This window comes from Myxine glutinosa, chromosome 1 (genome assembly GCF_964187855.1).
Source record: "Myxine glutinosa chromosome 1, kmMyxGlut1.1, whole genome shotgun sequence".
Classification (NCBI taxonomy): domain Eukaryota; kingdom Metazoa; phylum Chordata; class Myxini; order Myxiniformes; family Myxinidae; genus Myxine; species Myxine glutinosa.
Genome location: NC_136261.1, coordinates 180,467,954 through 180,490,593, shown reverse-complemented (window position 1 = coordinate 180,490,593; position 22,640 = coordinate 180,467,954). Strand labels below are relative to the sequence as shown.

General features: G+C 40.6%; 1 protein-coding gene across 1 annotated transcript; it reads left to right on the top strand.

Annotated features, from left to right (window-relative positions):
• Window positions 1-4,374: 4,374 nt before the first annotated feature.
• Window positions 4,375-22,444, top strand: LOC137431619 (keratin, type 1 cytoskeletal 11). Its single transcript, XM_068123145.2, has 10 exons — window positions 4,375-4,754; window positions 6,969-7,051; window positions 8,177-8,333; window positions 8,434-8,598; window positions 13,874-13,999; window positions 14,847-15,067; window positions 17,463-17,518; window positions 19,216-19,240; window positions 21,411-21,478; window positions 21,794-22,444. Exons 1-10 carry the CDS (start codon window positions 4,461-4,463, stop codon window positions 21,889-21,891), a joined length of 1,293 nt encoding a protein of 430 aa, XP_067979246.2. The 5' UTR covers window positions 4,375-4,460; the 3' UTR covers window positions 21,892-22,444.
• The last annotated feature ends 196 nt before the right edge of the window (window positions 22,445-22,640 follow it).

Sequence of the window (22,640 nt, the reverse complement as noted above, 5' to 3'; positions counted from 1 at the left end):
GACCTGATCGATCGCCTTTCTAACTACATGGATAAGGTCCGCAGGTTGGAGAGGACTAACGAGGAGCTGCGGATAAAAATCAACTCTACATATCACTACCCCCACAAACATAACAATATATAAGAAGATAACAGCCAAATTTCATGCTTGTATCACAATGTGAACGCTTCACCCTAATAAAGGGTGTTAGCCACCTTGCTATCTCCTGTCTACCTGAATTGATGATCTGTAATTTACAATGACCTCATCCCCACTGCTAATTTTTCTCTGCAAGAACACAACGTGTAGAGGCGTGAATCGCTGGTTGTATGATAAAGACATTATGATCTGGCAAGGTTCGAGGTTTCCTGTAATGGAATGACATCACAGGCACGGAATGTACCTGCAGGCAATGTCTGATCATGTCAGGTAATGAGGACATGTCTGATTTGCAGAAGGTCAGGCTTGATCGAAAGGCAAAGAATAGAACCATGAACATCCTTATTTGTGAGGATGAAGGAATAAAGAAAAAAAAGATTGATAACTTACTTGGGTAACAAGTATCGGTAAACTAGATATGATTTTAACGGTAAACCAGTCATGTGCATCTGTGACCGCCATTTTGCAGGTGGAAATGGACCAAAATATAAAAAAGAAATATGTCGTGCATAACACGATCCTTGCGAAATCCCTAAAATAAGTTGTTGGCCTATGATGACTTCAAAAATACTTGGTGATTGAATTCAGTTACCTGATATGCAAATCCTCTTAAAATTTCAAGTCAATCGGATGAAAATTGAGGATTTTATAAAGTTTGTTGACCTTTTGGCCTATGTTGACCTTTTGGCCTATGTTAATCTCCAAAATAGTTGGTGGTTGAATTCAGCTAGCTGATATCTAAATCCTCTTAAAATTTCAAGTCAATCAGATGAAAATTGTGGATTTTAGGATTTTATAAAAGTTTGTTGACCTTTTGGCCTATGTTGACCTTTTGGCCTACGTTAATCTCCAAAATAGTTGGTGGTTGAATTCAGTTAGCTGATATCTAAATCCTCTTAAAATTTTAAGCCAATCAGATGAAAATTAACGATTTTAGAAAGTTTGCCTACGTTGACCATTTCACCTTTAAACCTCAAAAATAATTGGTGGTTGGATTAAGTGATCAGACATGCAAGTTCTGTTCAACTTTTAAGTCAATCAGATGAATTTGAGGATTTTAAAAACTTCACCTAAGTTGTTGACCTTTGGCCTATGTTGACCTAAAAATTATTGGTGGTTGAATTCATTGACCTGATATGCAAAACTTCTTCAAATTTCAAGTCGATTGGATGAAAATTGTCGATTTTAGAAATGCCACCTGTTGTTGACCGTTGGTCTACGTTGACCTTTTAGCCTATGATGACCTCAAAAATAATTGGTGGTTGAATTCAGTGACCTGATATGCAAATCCTCTTCAAATTTGAAGTAATTCAGATGAAAATTGACAATTTTAGAAATATGGCCTATGTTGACCTTTTTGTCCTATGTTGACCTCAAAAATAAGTGGTGGTTGACTTCAGTGACCTGACATGTAAATCCTCTTCAAATTTCAAGTCACTCGGATGAAAATTGAGGATTTCAGAAATTTCAACAAGTTGGTGCCCTTTGGCCTATGTTGACCTTTTGACCTCAAAATCAATAGGCTTCTTCCTTATGACCAACTCTACCATTTGGTCAAATTTCGTAAAGATCAGTTTAAAATTGTGACGTGCAGGCGATTGACATACAGACAAACAGACAGACAGAATAACGCACAAGACCAACCAATATACTTGAAAAATCTTCGATGTTTGCAAGTAATAAATATTTGAAATGGTTCGGTACCACATCCACGCGCATAACAGCGGGAATCATTGCTTAATGGATGGCAATCTGTTACACTATCCCAAGTACTTATCACTGGATGTGTTGCTTGTCCATTGCGTTGTGTTCATGACTAAATGAAGACTACCACTACTACTACAACTACTACTACTACTACTACTACTACTACTACTACTACAACATACTAATACTATAAAGAGAACGCTTTTACCCAAGGAACTCGCAGCGAAAATGGGCTTGAGGACAATCAGGATCCCCTCCAGGATACTTGAAGAGGTCAAAAGCTCCTTGCCTCCCGATTGTCTGGAATATCTAGAGAATCCCAAAGAGGGTGATGGATCTGGACAGATGTCCATCGGTAACTCCGTGGATTTTAAAATCCGACCACGATGTTGCGAGCTCTCTCAGCCAATACCTGCAAACAACATGAGTAAGACCCCTGGCACAGTGGAAATGTCGTTCTGTGGGCTATCAAGGAAAAATATATACCTGCTCGTGATCCACTCGCTCCATTATATAGCTCTTGCAACCCGACTGGATACTCCCTGGCGTGAGATTCTTCCACTTCCTTCGACTGTTCATCCACGTTGGGATTCACTCTATCTCTACCCAAAGCCAAGAATGATTGCAGACTTAAGTTGGAGGTTGCTACATGGTGCACTGAGCTCTGGATCTATGATGCGGCACTTCACTAACGTCTCAGAGGATTGCTGCTTTGTGGTGAAAGGGAAACTATATTTCACATATACCTTCAATGCCACCGTCTTGAACCAGTGTTCTTACTGATGAAAAATCTTCTCTTGCGCTTCTGGCTTCACTTCTCTCCAACACTTTTTATCATCGGGCACCCGGTAAAGAAACTAAGCAAGTCACGAGATCTCCTTGTTAACTTTATTTTAGCCTGTGCAAAAATGGCAATATATAAAACCAGGAAGGCAAAAATAGAGAGAGATGCGGTGGAACACAGTTCTGTTTGTCTGAAGGGCTTAATACGCTCACGCATTATTTCGGAGTACAAGGCGGCAGAATATAGTAACACTGTTCAAAAGTTTAAGGAAACCTGGACTATAAATGATGCACTTTGTACGGTCTCCCCACAAGATATTTTGCTCTTATTTGTATAAATGTGTTATTTGGCATTCTTTTTGGTGTTCTTTGGCGTTCTTTTACCTTCCCCTTATCTGTCTTGGTAGTGCTTTCTCTTCAAAATGCTCTACCTTGTCTACTGTAGTTCAAACCATGGACTTGCAGAGATGAGGAATTGAGCGACATTAAACTGGGAACATATGTTTGCCTGAGCTTTCATGAGCTCTGAACGCAAATCTCTGTAACCTTTCCAACAAAAGCACTACTACTATTACTACTATTACTACGACTACTACTACTACTACTACTACTACTACTACTACTATTACTACGACTACTACTACTACTACTACTACTACTACTACTACTACTACTACTACTACTATTACTTTAACGGCCACAATTATTCCCACCTGTGTGGCCGGCCAGGGAATGCTTTTGCCCCAAGTCTTTCACGAACCGGCTGGCTGGACCTGCCGTTCAACTGAAGGTGGTAGGACTTTGTAATTTGGACAGGATACAAGCGGTTATCCTGCTGCACACCACCACCTCTTTACCTCCAAGCCAGGTGGCATTAGTTCCATGTGAAGTAACTCGAGCCTCAGACATTGAACACCAAATTGTTTGAAACTCTCGTACCCATTGTGTGCCATTGTCAGAGTGATTGAAGATACGGAGAGTGGTCTAGCCGGTTTGGCAAGAATTTTTTACTCGTTCACTTTACTTAATCTAGGGCTAAATGGTTTGTGGGATAACTGTGCCTCACTCGAGATGGTCCTTAAGGGCACATCGATGATAGATAACAATGGTGTGTTGGCCGGAGGACTGTACGGGACTTGTTCCTATTAAACAATCCAAGACCATATACAGTCACGTGAAAAAGTAAGTACACCCCATGTAAAGTTTTGACTTTTTCAACATATTTCAACATACAGCTATTTGATCTTCATTTCAACAATATTGATAGATAAAGATGATATAATATAACAAATATCATGAAACATTTACATTTTGTAGTCCGTTGTATAATTTAAATAAACATAAATGCAAATTTCGCATGTGGAAAAAGTAAGTACACCTGTAGTCCAATAAACTCATTCTTACTATATCAGGTATAATTATTTTTTTTTCCCATTTATTGGACACGTTGAAAAAAAAATTCCATTTTTTGGGCCAAAATTGTATCCTTTTTCCGATAAACTCTCTGAGCATTCCTTGTAATTATTCTTCAACCTCTACGTGTTTATCTAGATATCTGTTCAGCCGTTGCTGCAAATATACTTCTGTAACTATTTACTTACTGATAATGGAATTGTGACCTAATGGGATAACAACTTGAAATATAGACAAGCCTACATTCCTAGCGGAGCCAACCAGATGAATTGAGCTCCCTGCTCCGACCAATGACAGAATTAGGGGCATGTACCTGTCTCTCTCCATATATGAGATAAAGCAAAGCAGGAGGAGGTGCACCCAGCATTCTGCGATCTTCATAGCTCGACATTTCATCTTCGATCCTCCAGCCATCAGTCATGACTTTTTTCCGCTCATACAGCAGCCAGTCACTCAGGGGCACTCGCCCGACTTTCCGTATCGCACACTCAGGTGGCTCGATGTCTGCCGGGGCTTTCGGAACGATGAACAATGAGAAAGGTGCAATGCAAGACCTGAACGATCGCCTTTCTAACTACATGGATAAGGTCCGCAGGTTGGAGAGGACTAACGAGGAGCTGGAGATGAAAATCAAGGAAATGTGTAAAACCCATGGATCTGACACGGCTAACTACAATGTTTACTTCTCCACTATTGCGGAGCTCAAGTCGAAGGTAATTGCTCTAACATTGGCGCAGAATGTTTTCTTTTTGAAAAATTCTCTTCCTCAACCCCTCGCTCTGCTCTAACTCATCCAGTGGGTTTTTGTACCAACATGAATCCTCACTGCAGGAGTTGGACTGAGTGAGATCTCAGGTTTTCATGGTTTTCTTGGACACTTGTATAAATGTTTTTGTGAAATTATTAAGATTGAATATTATGATCAGACACAGTGGTGTTAGGGTTAGAGCTTGTTTGGGAGATTGGTGGGAGTTTGGGAGATTGGTGGGAGTTTGGGAGATTGGTGGGAGATTGGTGGGGATTTGGGAGATTGGTGGGAGTTTGGGAGAATGGTGGGAGTTTGGGAGATTGGTGTGAGTTTGGGAGATTGGTGGGAGTTTGGGAGATTGGTGGGGGTTTGGGGGATTGGTGGGAGTTTGGGAGAATGGTGGGGGTTTGGGAGATTGGTGGGAGTTTGGGGGAATGGTGGGAGTTTGGGCGATTGGTGGGAGTTTGGGAGATTGGTGGGAGTTTGGGAGATTGGTGGGAGTTTGGGAGAATGGTGGGGGTTTGGGAGATTGGTGGGAGTTTGGGGGAATGGTGGGAGTTTGGTGGGAGTTTGGGAGATTGGAGGGAGATTGGTGGGAGTTTGGGAGAATGGTGGCAGTTTGGGAGATTGGTGGGAGATTGGTGTGAGTTTGGGAGATTGGTCGGAGTTTGGGAGATTGGTGGGTGTTTTGGAGACTGGTGGGAGTTTGGGAGATTGGTGGGACATTGGTGGGAGTTTGGGAGATTGGTGGGAGTTTGGTGGGAGATTGGTGGGAGTTTGGGAGAATGGTGGGAGTTTGGGAGATTGGTGTGAGTTTGGGAGATTGGTGGGAGATTGGTGGGAGTTTGGGCGATTGGTGGGTGTTTTGGAGATTGGTGGGAGTTTGGGAGATTGGTGAGACATTGGTGGGAGTTTGGGAGATTGCTGGGAGTTTGGTGGGAGATTGGTGGGAGTTTGGGAGATTGGTGTGTGTTTTGGAGATTGGTGGGAGTTTGGGAGATTGGTGGGACATTGGTGGGAGTTTGGGAGATTGGTGGGACATTGGTGGGAGATTGGTGGGACATTGGTGGGAGTTTGGGAGATTGGTGGGAGTTTGGTGGGAGATTGGTGGGAGTTTGGGAGATTGGTGGGTGTTTGGGAGATTGGTGGGAGTTTGGGAGATTGGTGGGACATTGGTGGGAGTTTGGTGGGAGATTGGTGGGAGTTTGTGAGATTGGTGGGTGTTTTGGAGATTGGTGGGAGTTTGGGAGATTGGTGGGACATTGGTGGGAGTTTGGGAGAATGGTGGGAGTTTGGGAGATTGGTGGGAGATTGCTGTGAGTTTGGGAGATTGGTGGGAGATTGGTGTGAGTTTGGGAGATTGGTGGGAGATTGGTGGGAGTTTGGGAGATTGGTGGGTGTTTTGGAGATTGGTGGGAGTTTGGGAGATTGGTGAGACATTGGTGGGAGTTTGGGAGATTGGTGGGAGTTTGGGAGATTGGTTGGACATTGGTGGGAGTTTGGGAGATTGGTGGGACATTGGTGGGAGTTTGGGAGATTGGTGGGACATTGGTGGGAGTTTGGGAGATTGGTGGGACATTGGTGGGAGTTTGGGAGATTGGTGGGACATTGGTGGGAGTTTGGGAGATTGGTGGGAGTTTGGGAGATTGGTGGGTGTTTTGGAGATTGGTGGGAGTTTGGGAGATTGGTGGGACATTGGTGGTAGTTTGGGAGATTGGTGGGAGTTTGGTGGTAGTTTGGGAGATTGGTGGGACATTGGTGGGAGTTTGGGAGATTGGTGGGAGATTGGTGGGAGTTTGGGAGATTGGTGGGTGTTTTGGAGATTGGTGGGAGTTTGGGAGATTGGTGGGACATTGGTGGTAGTTTGGGAGATTGGTGGGAGTTTGGTGGTAGTTTGGGAGATTGGTGGGAGTTTGGTGGGAGTTTGGGAGATTTATGGTTATAACCCTGCCAAGTCATACCAAATAATTTAAAAATAGTATGTTCTGCTTCCTTGCTTGATGCTTTGCATTTAAAAAGAAAAAGAGCACAATCAATCATATAGGTTAGTAATAATACTACAGACTTCGATGGGCCTCATATTATCAACACGTGAAAACCCATGTTACTATTGCACACAGTCTTTCAAAATGGTCGCCCATGGTAATGTCAGGTAAAGACTTCTCCTTGCTTTCCACAGGTCTTGGCACAAGTGATGGAGAATGCAAGTTTGACCTTGGAGATCGATAACGCCCGTCTCGCTGCTGATGATTTTCACAACAAGTAAGTTCCAATTAGGACCAACTGTGATTCGGGGTAGGATCCCGAAGTAACAGAGGGAGATTATCCGGCCAGCTTTACCTATTTTGATTTGGCTTATTCACCATCACATCACAAGTTCCACAAACCCATTTATTACCTCCACCACCAAAGGCGGATGGAGGTTATGTCTTCACCCCTGTCTGTCTGTCTGTTTTTGAACAGGATATCTCAAACAGCTATGGATGGATTCGGACGGAATTTTGCAGAGAGGTTGGGTATGTGGCAAGGACGAAATGATTCGATTTTGGTGAAGATCCGGATTCGGCGACTATAATTTTCTAAGTGATTCTTCACCATTGGGAGATCGGGCAAAAAACTATATATAGCAGGATATCTCAAAAAGTTGTGGACGGATGTGGACGGAACTTGGTGGAGAGGTTATGTGTCTGACAAGCACGAATCGATTCGGTTTTAGTGAAGATCTGAATATGGATTCGGATACGAGAATTATTTAATTTTTCAAGTGGGTCTTCACCTTTGGGAGATAGGGTGAAAAGCGATACATTGTGGGATATCTCAAAAAGTTGTGGACGGATTTTGACGAAATTTGGTGGAGAGGTTGTGTGTGTGACAAGGAAGAATCCATTTAATTTTCGTGAAGATCTGAATATGGATTTGGATAGGATAATTATTTAAAATTTTAAAGTGATTCTTCAATATTTGGAGATAGGGCCAAAAACGATATATAGCAGGATATCTCAAAAGGTTATAGACGAGTTATCACTAAACTTGGTGGATGAGTTGGTTGGGTGACAAGAACAAGCCGATTAGATTTTGATTCAGGTCCTAATCCAGATCTGGCCTATCAGTGGGATACAAAACATAAGCTGTTCGGCCTGGCGGAGGTACACGCTCTACCGAGTACCGTTCTAGTTTATATATGAAATCTACATAAAAAGTTTCTGTTGAAGGTACAAAGAAAGACCTTATCATGATGTGTGTACAATCTTGTGTTCAGGAAATGTTGGGATGTGGTGTAACATTAGATGGTCTGGAAAATGCATTATAAAGGTGTGGTCGAATGGGAAATGGTATGGATTAAATGGTGTCAGGTGTTGTTGTAACAATGGATGCGGTGTGGATCAGGTGGCAGACAGAGGTCACTCTGCACTCTTCGGTGGAGGGAGACATTGGTAGTCTGGGAGCGTTGCTTGATGAGTACACGCTCAAGCGAGCTGGACTTGAAACGGATGTTGAATTTCTGCAAGAAGAACTGGCCTACATGAAGAAGAACCATGAGGATGTAAGATGATCTTTGTGGGATTGAAAGACATCTGCTCAATGAATGATTAGCGTGTGAGAGGCATATACATTATTAAACATCCACGTGTATTTCATTTCAGGAAATAGCGGCACTTCGTGCACAAATATCCGGTGCTGGTATGTCTGTCGAAGTGGACTCCGCTCCTGGGATTGACCTGGCTCGAATACTCAAAGATATGAGGAATCAGTATGAGGCTCTGGTGGCCCAACACAACGCTGAAGCTGAAGCTGCATTCCAGAATCAGGTAACAGGCAGCATGTCCAACTGTTAACTACAGGTTTTTTTTATTTCAGAATGCGAAGGTAAATTTCTGGTAACCATCATGTAACTGGATTTGGCACTGAGTATCCACAACATACCATACTGACTAAAACATAGAGCACAGAATGATGTAATAAAAAAAAGAGAGGGAAAGAGGACAGTGGCAAAGAAAGGTGGTGAGGTGTGGGAGGAATGGCTCGAAAGAGAACGCGGTTTGTGAGGGAGAGGGGAATAAGACAATTTTTAGCTGAAAAGAGCCTCGACTTAGTATACAAATAAATAAATAAATAAATAAAAGACTAAGGAAGGGTGGAAAAGATCAATCCTGATGACATCACTATTCAATGTGTACATGGCATTGTTGGTTAGGTAGGTGGCATTGATTCCAATTCACTTTACCACACGATAAATCATTCTCGCTGTACAACATGGCAAAGAACCATTTAAGCGATAACGTAAAAACGACGACGCGTACGACTATCTCCGTGCACAAATATCTAGTTCTGGTATGTCTGTCGGTAAGCGGGCCTTTTCGAGCAGAACTGACAGGGGCTAATCAATAACAATAACTAGAATGCCACTCAGTAGAGCGCATACTCCTGCCGTGGGTCAAGTTAGAATAGTACGATTTCACAAAAGTTTGCGGGAGCAGTTCAGTGACAACACAAGACAAGACAACACAAGACAGACACTGCACAGATATATATTTAGAATATATAGAAGATAATGTTTAAAAAAAAATAAGGCAATTTAACTTACATTTTCGGATTCAGCGTTCAATTCTATATAAGTGAGTGTATTTTGAGGCATGTGTGACTTCAAATAAAATTGTAAGCCAGGAAAACGTTCGTTTCATTCCTTACGGATACAACATGTAAAACTGGCCTAACGTCAAAACAAAACTCGCTCATTTTAAGTCGTACAAGCTAATGCGACCACTCATTCTTCTGGGAAGAATCCCGTGCACATTCTGGTCACACTTATAAGTCACCTAAGTCTTTATAAGTTCATCAAATACTGACACACGTGATTGACATTCGCTGAGGTAAATGTTGATATCTCTTCTGAGGTAAAAAAAAAAAAAAACAGTTTTAAAGCATTATACGTATCAAACGATACATTTTATGAAACGGGGAAACCGAATACACACTTTGGTGGTTTTAAAATGACAGAATATGTCTTTATTAGAAAGAAAAAAAAGAACATTGAAGACGACGCTGCTAAACAATACACCGCTCTAACGCATAACCACGAGCTTAAACTACATTTACAACAAATATGAAAAGTATTTTCATATCACAATGTTAAATATAGAATAAATAGAAGATAATGTTTAACAAAATGAGCCCTATCTTCCAATGGTAAACAAAATTCCCCAAAAAAATTCCTGGATCCGGAATAATATCCTGAGATTCACCAAAAACTAATCAATTCTTCCTTATCCCAAGGGCAATCATCCCACCAACTTTCATCCAAATCGGTTCAGAACTTTTCCAGATATCCTGTTCACAAACACACACACACACACACACACACACACACACACACACACACACACACACACACACACACACAGTCACACACACACACAGACGGACACGATCGAATGCATTACTCCCTGGCGGGAGTAACTAGAGAGTTCATAGAACACTATACCTCACCTCTGTGTTCAAGCACTGTATATACTTCAATATAATAAAATAAACATTTTAACGATCGTTACAAAAATCCCCAAGTTTAGTTCTTCTGAACCAATCTTATACACCACCCTTATACACTGTAACAAGACGACGTTGAGTCACAGTTTAGGAGATGGAGGCTTTATTGATCACCATAGAACGCAGCACCAATCAGCATCGTACATATAGCCATTTTGAAGGCCTCTTCTTTACCCCGATATGGATCCTCTCAAATGCCATGGCCTTTCATGCTATATATCCATATACATCATGGTTCTTGGAATTATTATGAAGGCGATTTGTATTCTACATTGTTCAGTATATAATGCAATTTAAATAATGGTTTTAAAAGGTTTAAAGGCTTATAAATAAATAAATTCCGGGTTTTATCGCCGTTTTACCCAGTCTATTACACCACCCTGTCGAACACGTTACATTAGTTCTCTGTGCCTGTTGTTTTTGTCCTTTATAACATCCCTAAAAACAGTAAGTTTCTTGTTTGGAATGATTTTCAATTTTGTTCGACTGCTAGGCAGGCAGACGAGGAAAAATATTAATAATGCCATAATAATTCCAAAAAACACTCATCTCTGCGAATGTGCGATCGGGTCAAATTCAGAGCCAAAGTATGATAAAACAGCAAACTTGTCTATTCACGTTTTGATTTGTGTTCAAAATATAACATTTTATTTAAACTAGGGCATGCCCGTACTATATATATATCTAAAATTATATCCCCCCCCTCTATTTACATGAAATGGTTTGGTCCATTCGCAAAGCCAAAGCGAACGGCTTGCGAGTACGGTGACAATCCCCCCCCTCTATTTACATGAAATGGTTTGGTCCATTCGCAAAGCCAAAGCGAACGGCTTGCGAGTACGGTGACAATCCCCCCCCTCTATTTACATGAAATGGTTTGGTCCATTCGCAAAGCCAAAGCGAACGGCTTGCGGAGTTTGGTAAATAAATCGCCATAGCTCGGTAACTACTTGTCCGATTAATATGAAACCTTGAAAAGGCACATCCTCGGGTCCCCAGCAATATACCTGGCAAGTTTCAAGTATATCGGACCCGTGGTTGTCGAGAAACAGCGGTCACAGACAAACGACACACACACATACACACACACATACACACACACATACACACACACATACACACACACATACACACACACATACACACAGAGATTACTGGAATTATAGATAGATACATTGATGGCTTCATGTGCGTGGGGTTACCAGTTACCACAACTATTGATCTGTCTAGATATGCTAAATCATTGGAAAGCGATGTTATGCAGCTTTTGAGGGATTCAATAGCAAAGCTGAATCCACATTAACCATCAAATGGTATCATTGATTTATTTTTGTGTTATCTCATATGAAGCATGTGGCTGTTGGTAACATTGTTGCTAGCGAATGTGGCTGTGCTACTGATGCCCCTTGTAGATGAAGGCAGGAATTTTTTTCATCTCTCGAGAAAGCAAGCAATGATCACTGAAGGACACCGTAAGATATGTAACACACTTGAGCTAATGCTAACACCCGGCTTAGCATCCATACGAGAGATGGTGCACTTTACCATGTAACACTGCCGGAAAAGCACCAGTCTGACCCTTTATGGTCTGGTCAAGAATGGAACCCGGAGTAGCCAGCTCAAAGGCAAGTGTGCAGAACTTGTGCACCATCCTGTCAGGATATATCAACGACTTACTGTATAAACCACTCTCATAAACTCTCAACAAACAACAGCTCTCAATGCATGTCGTACAAGATGGCCACTTACAGTCACGTGAAAAAGTAAGTACACCCCATGTAAAGTTTTGACTTTTTCAACATATTTCAACATACAGCTATTTGATCTTCATTTCAACAATATTTATAGATAAAGGTGATATAATATAACAAATATCGTGAAACATTTACATATTGTAGTCCATTGTATAATTTAAATAAACATAAACGCAAATTTCACATGTGGAAAAAGTAGGTACACCCCTACATTTATCACTACTTAAAATACCTAAAATTAGAATCAGGTGCACCAGCTCAGGTGCAAATGCTTAGAACATTGGTAGAGAGGATCTTGGAGGAACCTGTCAAATTTATACCTCAGACATTTACTTTGGTTTGCTCTTTGTTGTTGAAGTGTGCGCCTGTGCGGCATCACCGTGCCTCGATCAAAAGAGCTCTCTGAGGCCTTCAGAAAGAAGGTTATAGATGCCTCCGAGTCTGGGAAGGGATTTAAAAAGATCTCCAAACATTTTGAAATCAATCATTCGACTGTCGGGAAGATCATCTACAAGTGGAGAAGATTCCAAACAACTGCCAACTTGTTCAGGCCAGGCCGCCCCAGCAAGTTCAGCCCATGAGCAGACCGCAAGACACTGAAATAAGTCTCCAAGAACCCCAGAATGTCATCACGGGACCTACAGGTAGCTCTTGCCACTGTTGATGTCAAAGTACACGAGTCTACCATTAAAAAGAGGCTGCACAAATTTGATCTACATGGGAGGTGTGCCAGGAGGAAACCTTTGCTGTCCAGAAAGAACATCCGGGCAAGAGTAAAGTTTGCCAATGCACACATAGGCAAAGACCAACACTTCTGGAACAATGTGCTCTGGACAGATGAGTCAAAGGTAGAGCTATTTGGCCACAGTACCAGAAGACATGTTTGGCGAAAACCAAAGACAGCATTTGACCACAAGAACCTGATACCAACTGTAAAGCATGGTGGTGGAAATATTATGGCTTGGGGCAGCTTTGCTGCATCAGGGCCTGGGCAACTCACCATCATAGAATCCACTATGAATTCTTCATTGTACCAGAGGGTGCTTGAGGATAATGTGAGGCCATCTGTCGGAATGTTGAAGCTCACCAAAGGTGGACCTTGCAACATGAAAACGACCCTAAACATACCAGTAAATCCACCAAGGAATGGCTGAAAAGAAAGAAATGGAGGGTTCTGGAATGGCCAAGTCAAAGCCCGGATCTAAATCCCATCGAGATGTTGTGGGGGGATTTGAAACGACCTGCGCATGCAAGAAACCCCTCAAAGATCGCACACCTGAAAGAATTCTGCATGGAAGAGTGGGCAAAAATTTCTCGCAGTCGATGTCAGAGACTGGTAGACAGTTATAAGAAACGCCTACTTGAGGTTGTTTCTGCCAAAGGGGACAATACCACCTATTAGAGCCACGGGTGTACTTACTTTTTCCACATGCGAAATTTTCATTTGTGTTTATTTAAATTATACAATGGACTACAAAATGTAAATGTTTCATGATATTTGTCATATTATATCACCTTTATCTATCAATATTGTTGAAATGAAGATCAAATAGCTGTATGTTGAAATATGTTGAAAAAGTCAAAACTTTACATGGGGTGTACTTACTTTTTCACGTGACTGTATATATATATGATATATTATATATATATATATATATATATATATATATATATATATATATATATATATATATATATATATATATATATATATATATATATATATATACATTATGTTTTTTAAGAACACAAATTACAAGTGGTTAATGATATGTGGAATGTGCAGGCAGAAAAAGTGAAGATTGTGGTGGAGCAGAAAAGCCAAGCAGTGGACACTGCCAAGACTGATGTTTTGGAATGCCGTCGTTCGATGCAGACCTTGCAGATTGAGTTGGACACCATGAGAGGGCAGGTAGGAAATTGTTTTGATGGATCACAGATAAAGTAATTTGCCCATCACAATAGCATGATCTTCACAGTTGCGGGAACAAGACCAGACAAAAGAAAAAGAAAATTAGAAATAGACATAATGAGGGGTGTTAAAAACGTTATACAGATGATCATGTAACCTTTTTTATTCATATGCCTCCGCCGACGAAGTCACCGGAGGAATTACGTTTTCGGGTTGTCCGTCCCTTCGTCTGTCTGTCCGTCCAACCATCCACGATTGTTACCGCAATAACTTGAGAACGGCTGAAGGGATCTCAGTCAAACTTGGTACAAGTATGTATAAGGGTGAAAAGATGAACTGTTTAGATTTTGGGGTCAAGAGGTCAAAGGTCATGTTAAGTAAAAATTATGTTGCCGTGCCAACTCGTGAATCAGCGATGGGATTTTGAACAAACTCGGTATGAGTATATGTGAAGCAAACATGAGCTGATTCGATTTTGGAGTCAAGAGGTCAAAGGTCAGAGGTCATGTTAAGTAAAATTTATGTTGCCATGCCAACTTGTGAACAAGTGATGGGATTTTGAACAAATTTGGTATAAGTATATATGATGCAAAGATGAAATTATTGGATTATGGCATCAGGAGGTCAAGGGTCAGAGGTCATGTCAGGTAAAAATGTGATACTTGAAAACAGCTGAATGGATTTAAATCAAACTTCTACAAGTATATATAATGACATAATATGTGGGCGGAGGCATGTCGGTCGACGTCGCGACGTCGAAGAGTGTCGTTCTAGTTATTTTGTATCAATAATGTTTATACACCGATATCACAACCATAGATAGCACTAACCCGAGGTTCATCCTTAGGTCAACTCACTCGAGTACAATTTGACCGAAACAGAGGCACGCAAGGCACAAGAACTTGCTTCCTACGACAGTGTGATCCAGCGACATGAGCAACAGCTGTACAGCATGAAGAATGATGTCAATAAAAAAATGGGAGAATATTCAGAACTTCTCAACCAGAAGATGTTGCTGGAAGCTGAGATTGCCACATACCGCAGGCTGCTGGATGGAAATGGTAGCAGGTATGGGTTTAATGAAGCACTGAGTGGTACAAATCAATATTTACATCCAGTAAATACATTTCATTCAATATGATGTTACATAAACAGCATATAAAATGGAATAAGCTTACATAGGATGGCTGAATGAGTGGCAATCACTCGAATACTGCGTTGTCATATTTTTCAAATTGTAGTCAGCTTCATGCAATTCGGTGAAAGAGCAACTTCAAAAGTTTAAGAGTTTCCATGAAATCTTAAAGTAAACCTGGTAAATCTGCTCTTCATTAAACGCACATCCCATCTGCCGTTATTAGTTGGTGGACGTTAAAGATCCCACGGTGTCCTTTGCGAAGAGTTGGCGAGCCGACGTCGGCACCCTTGCCAATATTCCAAATTCCTGCCCTGATTAATGATCGGAAGGCAATAGCAAACCACCCAGCATATTCCTTGCCATGAAGTTGCTTCAGCAGCACCAACATCCTTGCCTTACAGGCTATATGGTATGACTAGTAAAAAGCCCATCAAAATGACAGGTTGGAAGAGTTTATTTGACGGTCTCGTGAGCGTGCCAAAGTCTGAAGCCTCGGCCTAGTGTCAGGTGTGCTCATATATTCTTCATTTATTAGACACCATACGGATGTAAATGAACACTCGTTTTACTCTGCACGCATTGCACATCACGTGCAGTGAATTTCCCCTCCTGCACCTTGTATTTATTATTTAAAATAAAAAATACGCTTCTGTACACCGCCCTTGAGGCTTGGTTTTGCAAGCCACCGTATACAATTCCAATTAAAGAGACATAATTACTGTTTTATTGAAAATGTTTTTCGAGTTTGTTTTATCCTCAAAAATAGACCGCAGTGAACACACATTCGTGTTAAAAGATTGTCGTTTAAAACTCGACTCAAATCGTCCTTATGAAGTGGGACAGACATCAGTACAAACACAGAAACTGACATTGTGTTTTATATCCTTGCCTAAAACATTGTGTCCTAAAACATTGTGTCCTATCCTAAAACATTGTGTCCTATCCTAAAACATTGTGTTTTATAGGAGCTCCCCAAGGCAGTGTTCTGGGCCCTGTGCTTTTTCTGGTCTTCATCAATAAATCTCTCTGACTCTCTTGAAAATCCTCTCAATCTCTTTCCTGATGACTCCACTCTCTGCCGTTTCATTCCTCATCCCTCTGATCGGCAGTCTGCAGCCTCCTCGCTCTCTGCAGACCTGGACAAAATCACAGACTGGGCAAACAGTGGAACATGTCTTTCAATCCTGACAAATCTCACACTCTTACGATGTCTCTCCGAAAAGACCGACTGGACAACCCTCCCATCCACTTTCTGAATAATCCTCTCCAATAAGTTCTGTCGCTCAAGCTTTTGGGTCTCACTATCTGCCATGATCTTTCCTGGGAAAACCACATTTCCAAGCTGGCCTCTAAAGCCAGTCACAGACTGGGCATCCTCCGTCGTGCAAAGTCCTTCCTTGGCACACCTGAGCTCCTCACCACATACAAGGCTTTCATCTGCCGCTCAATGGAATACTGCTCTCCCCTCTGGGCTGGTGCTCCTGCCTCACACCTAGCTCGCCTTCACGCTGTTGAAAGCAAAGTTTTCAGAATCATTGGTATCTCCGGCGATGAAACTACCTCCGAGGGCCTTTCACTTACTTACCGCAGCCAGGTTGGTGGTCTTTCTGTCTTCTACCGACTCCTCTCCCGCCTTGCTCCCCCAGCTCTCTCTGGGCTCTGTCCCCCAAATATTCCTACAGGTCGCACAAGATCTGCCAGCAACCCTCTTATGGTTAAACTGCCAAAATCAAGACTCTCTGCTCACCTTCACTCTTTCATTCCTCTTTTCTTCTGCCTCTGGAACAAACTCCCTCACTCTCTTCAATCCCACTCTTCCCTCCAGGTCTTTAAAACAGCTGTTCACCACCATCTCTTATCTTCCCCCATCCAAAACCTTGATCTTTTCAACCCCCGCTAATTCACCCCAGATCCAATTTTTGGAAATTCCAACTTCTTTCCTGGAAGTTCTAGCAGTGTCCATATGTTTTATACCTCTCCCACCTCACCCCAAGCCCTCTCACTCCCACAGATCTGTCGATGTCCCTGCTCTCAAATGTTGTGTTGGTGTCCTTCCCCTCCTCTCCCCATCTTGTCTACCGCTCCCCTTATTATATGTTTTATGTGTCTGTTTGACTTTTTGTGTGATTAATGTTAGCTCTTTCACGAGCCTTGATCTTGTATACAAAAAATAAATAAATAAAAAGGTAGATGAGGACTCGTCTTCAAACTATTTTGATTCTCATAGAAGTAAATGCTGTTAATTCCTTTAAACGATAAATAAATTATACTGATGCTATAAATGCCAATGTCTCACAGCTGCTGCTCTTTGTGTCTTTTCTGCAGTCATAGCTCAAGTATCAGCAAATACCCGTTTACCGATGGCCCAGAAACCTTCTCAAGTAAGACTATGCACAGTAAACATCTCACGCACAGCACGAGTGTTTCAGGTGCGGTGTTACTTTCCGCAATGCGTGGCCATACACTCATTCGTAAATGATGACAATGTTTTTTCGCACTCAATCTAGTACACCTTCCTTCCTTCCGTGTAAGTTCTGCTTCATCAGCATGAAGATTGCAATGCATCCTTAGCTTGCTAATGTTTTTTAGTTTGACTTTTGGATTGTGATTTCAACAGGATCCCACATCAAAGTAGCCATGTGACCATCTACTCTACCTTAAAGACACTGCATCTTCCTCGTACCCATGTTTACAGTGCAAGAGTGAATTGGATCCAGCTTCGTTTAGTCCAGTTTATATGAACCATGTTTGAATGTTTTTTGTTTTTTTTGCATTTGCACTACACAGCCATAAACTAGTGTGGGTTGTTGACGACAACTCATTTAAAACCACCAACCCGAGATGCTTGATCCAAGTCAGTATCATCTTTGTTTGGTGTAACTCATGGTAGTGAAAACACAGTATTAGATGGTTTTGTACTTACTCTGTGGATTGCCTTCTTGGATAGTGCGGTCTCATTGTACAATCTATCGGTAAATTGATGGTATTGATAACATCGCAAGCCAGATGAGTAAAAATGTGTTTTTTTTGGAATATATCAGAAAATAGGCCTGGTAGGATAGCTTTAGAGGTCGGCCTATGAGCACTATCCTTTGAGTTGTCTAGCCTGGATTTGAATCCCAACCAATCTGTAAACTGCCCTCCTGGTGTTTCACAGGCATGGTGAATCATCAATGTGTGTGCCGTCTCTCTGATAGATGTAAAGTTGGGTATCCCGTCTGCTGGCATTAGTTGGTGGACGTTAAAGATCACATGGTGTCCTTCACGAACAGTAGGCGAGATATCGCTGGGATTTTGAACACATTACAATTTCCTACTAATCTGTCCAGGATTGCTTCTTTTTTAAAGGCACATTTTGAAAACCTTTTTTTTCCTTCCGTGTAAAGGAAGACTTTTTGAAAACACCCCAAAGTTTTGTCAACAGCATGAACTTCCACAATCAGAAAAGGCTCACATTTTCTTTCTTGCCCTCTGCGAGGTTTAAAAATATATTTCTTATTCTCCTTATCTCCTTCATATTATGAGCAATATGATTAATTGTCTGTCTGAACCTCTCCCTGAACACATACAGGAAGACTAGAGGTTCCAGGGAACCTGAACTCAACTGGTCTATATCAATATGGTTAGAATATGCATAATAGAACCACAAACTATATAGTTTATATGTGCTAAAGAGGTACAGTAACGTTGAAGGTATCTCATGTTTAAACAGGAAACTAGAAAAAATTGAGTTTTAAGTGAGGCATGAAAAGTAAAACTACAATGAAAAGCATGAAAAGTAAAACTAAAAAAAAGATTTTTCAATATGGCCGCCCTGCCGCGCCCATTTTTGGGCGTGCAACGCCCAAATGCAATCCCAAACTAGTTTATGTCTTAAAGATGCTGCATAACAAGTTTCATCAAATTTAAGCAATATTTGTGACTTTTAGAGCGTAGACGTCGAATTGTTTACAGACGTCAGACAGACAGGCGACAGACGGACGACGGATGACGGACACTGGGTGTCGACAAAAACTCAGCTGGACATAGTCCAGTTGAGTTAAAAAGGAAACTAACTATGAATGTTTTTTTCTTGCAGAAATCACTGATCAAGACCTACTAAGGTATGTTGAGTAATCAACCTTTGAACATACAAAAATCATCTTTTTAACTTACTCTGGTTAATAAAAACACAAGTCTTCCAACTCACCGAACACCGTAAGATAAAGGCTTTGTGGTGCCTTGGATCAAACAAAGACCGGTTGAGTTTCTAATTTTGACCTTTGTTCTCTTGTGCTATAAAGACAAACTCAGCATTGAAGAATATTAATTTGTTTCACCTAAATCTACTTGTTTTGTACGATTTGAAGCTGTAAATTTGTAATAAGTAGATAAATCTCCTTTGAAGCTATATAAACCTGAAGGTATAAATGTGGTGTTATTACAGGTGATGTTACTCTTCTTCAGATTGGCACGTTTGGTGCTCTTATCCGAGCATAAAGTTGATGATGCTGGGATCCCACGTTCAAATTCAATATACTGTGTTTTTATTTTGTTTGTTTTTTGTATACATAGTAGAGGCTCATGGAAGAGCTAGCATTGACCGGATCATGACACAACAGGACAAAAGGAACAGTTGAAAGAGGTTGGTGTGGGAGAGCTGGGACACCAACAGCTTTAAGTGAGTTGAAGGCCAAGATAGAGGCAGACTTGGACTACCATTGGATGTGGGGAGGATTGCGGGGCAGGAGAGGATCCACAGGGTGGACAAGATGGATGCAGAAGGAAACTTTAGTTGGGAAAACTGGAAATTTGTAAGGAGGAGGGATTGGGGTGGGGTTAGGGGGGATTAACGAGGGCCGAAAAGATCATGGCTTTGTATTGGGGACGATCTGAGATGGTGGTTGAACGTCTGTCCTGAAGACTTGGAGGGAAGAATACGATTGAAGAGAATGTGGAAGTTGGGTCCACAGGTGGGAGAAAAGAGGATCAAATAAGTGGAGGTGAGCAGTGATACTGGATTTAGGTAGTTTCACCAGAAGGGGGTTGATGGTGGACCATGTGCACCCCACATAAATATGGCGAGTTAAAGCATGGAAAGGGCAGATGATGCAAGAACAGAATGTTTTGGCAGGTGTGGATGGCAGGTCGCAGGCGTGCCTACTCAAAGGGGGGACACAGTATTCCATCGAGCTGCTGCTGAAGGCTTTGTAGGTGGATATGAGTTCAGGTGTGCCAAGGAAGGACTTCGTACGACAGCGAATTCCGAATTGGCGGCTGGCTTTGAAGGCCAACTTTGAATGACTGAACTTCCTTCAAAAGGATTGCTAAGAATGTAGATGGGAGGGTTTGCCAGGCTGTCCTTTTGGAGACAGAGTGAGAGTGAGATTTGTCAGGATTGAAATATTTTAATGATATTTTTAATGATATTTTAATGATTTTTTATGATATTTTTAAATATTTTAATGATATTTTTAATGATATTTTTAATGATATTTTTAATGATATTTTTAATGATATTTTAAATATTTTTAATGATATTTTTAATATTTTTAATGATATTTTCAATGATATTTTTAAAGATATTTTTAATGATCTTTTTAATGATATTTTTAATGATCTTTTTAATGATATTTTTACTGCTATTTTTAATGATATTTTTAATGATATTTTTAATGATATTTTAAATATTTTTAATGATATTTTTAATGATATTTTGAATATTTTAAATATTTTTAATGATATTTTTAATGATATTTTTAATATTTTTAATGATCTTTTTAATGATATTTTTAATGATATTTTTAATGATATTTTAAATGATATTTTAAATATTTTTAATGATATTTTTAATATTTTAAATATTTTTAATGATCTTTTTAATGATATTTTTAATGCTATTTTTAATGATATTTTTAATGATATTTTTAATGATATTTTAAATATTTTTAATGCTATTTTTAATGATATTTTTCATGATATTTTTAATGATATTTTAAAATGATTTTAATGAAAAATTTTCATGATTCATAAATGTACCCTGACATCTTTGTCATCTATTTGATATTAGTTCAAGCTCCAGAGTCTAGAGCTTTAGATGACTGTTAAAATGTTAAATCTACGTTTAACATTTTAATCTATGGCCAAAACGAAAACAATGATTGTTGAAACGAAAAATTGAACGACATGTTAGCTAGCTAGCCACAAAATGTCTCTTGCCACAAAATGTGTTGTATTATCTTCAAACCTATTCCTGATTTACATTTTATCTGCCATATTCCTCTTTCATTTCAGTTCTGAGAAAAGCACCATGATGACGTCCCAGCAAAACGAACGTGCACCGGTCGACAATACCACCACAAGTGAGTTCACACATTCATTACTTTGCACATTCAAAATGATTTTTCATTGAACTGGCTCAATTGATCACCCAAGAGAAACTCTGTTGAATTATGAATCATTATCACTCTGACATGAAAGTAGTTTAAGGGGCCTTTCACATATTACATTTTGGAGGAAATGAGAATTGAGATGAAGAAAGTGGAATCGATTGGTGTAGAGATTGAGGAGGCAGGGGTGAAGAAAAATCAGCTGGTTGTGTTTGTAATACATTGATGTCCCTTTATTTGCAATGGATATGGATGTCAACATGCACATAAAAAATATTTTGTTTTCAGGCCAACGTAAGAAAACTGTAATCATAACGGAGGTCATCAAAGATGGCCGTGTGGTGTCATCAAGCCAGGATATTGCGGAGGCCTACATGCCCAACTGAACCACGGCACCTTGTCATTACCTTTCCTCTGCCTCACATTGTCCGGTCAATCGCACTTGGGAATGGTTAAAGGATTAGTTCCTCAGTGTTTTCTACAACAGACCGTTTCCAGAAATTTTTTAATGCAAATCTTTGTGCTTTACGGTTACCTACATGTAGTGTTTCCGAAAATGGCAGAACTTTTCCCCTTCACACACAACCCTCTACGTGACCAAAACATTCACCTTCCCTTCCTTCCACTTAATCCTATCCCTTCCCAACCTCGTCTCCCTTTCCTATTCTTCCTTCCAACCTAAACATGTCCACTACCTCTTTCCATCTTCTTCTTCCCCCACTTCACCTCCATTTATTAAAACTTTTCTCTTTATTTAGCATGTTATATGTAGATTGCCAATTTCAAAATGGACCCAGCTTCCCTTAAGCAGGTAGAGAACCACACCTATTGTGAAAGCATTTTCCCTATCCCAGCATTATGTCTGAATGGGATTTCTTCCTTTTGCTTTTTGTAACGCTTTCCTTGCAAGGTGCATAATTAAACCTCTTAAAGCTGAAACATTCTCTTGTTGACCGTCTCTCATGTCCATTGCTTCTTCTTCATCATACATGGTGCTGGCGATAGCTCGCCGCCTACTGTGTTCGTGAAGGACACCATGGCATCTTTAATGTCCACCAACTTGTGCTGACAGACGGGACATGAAACACCGGGATGGCAGTTTATAGCTCTGTAGGGATTCAAACTCTGGCTAAAC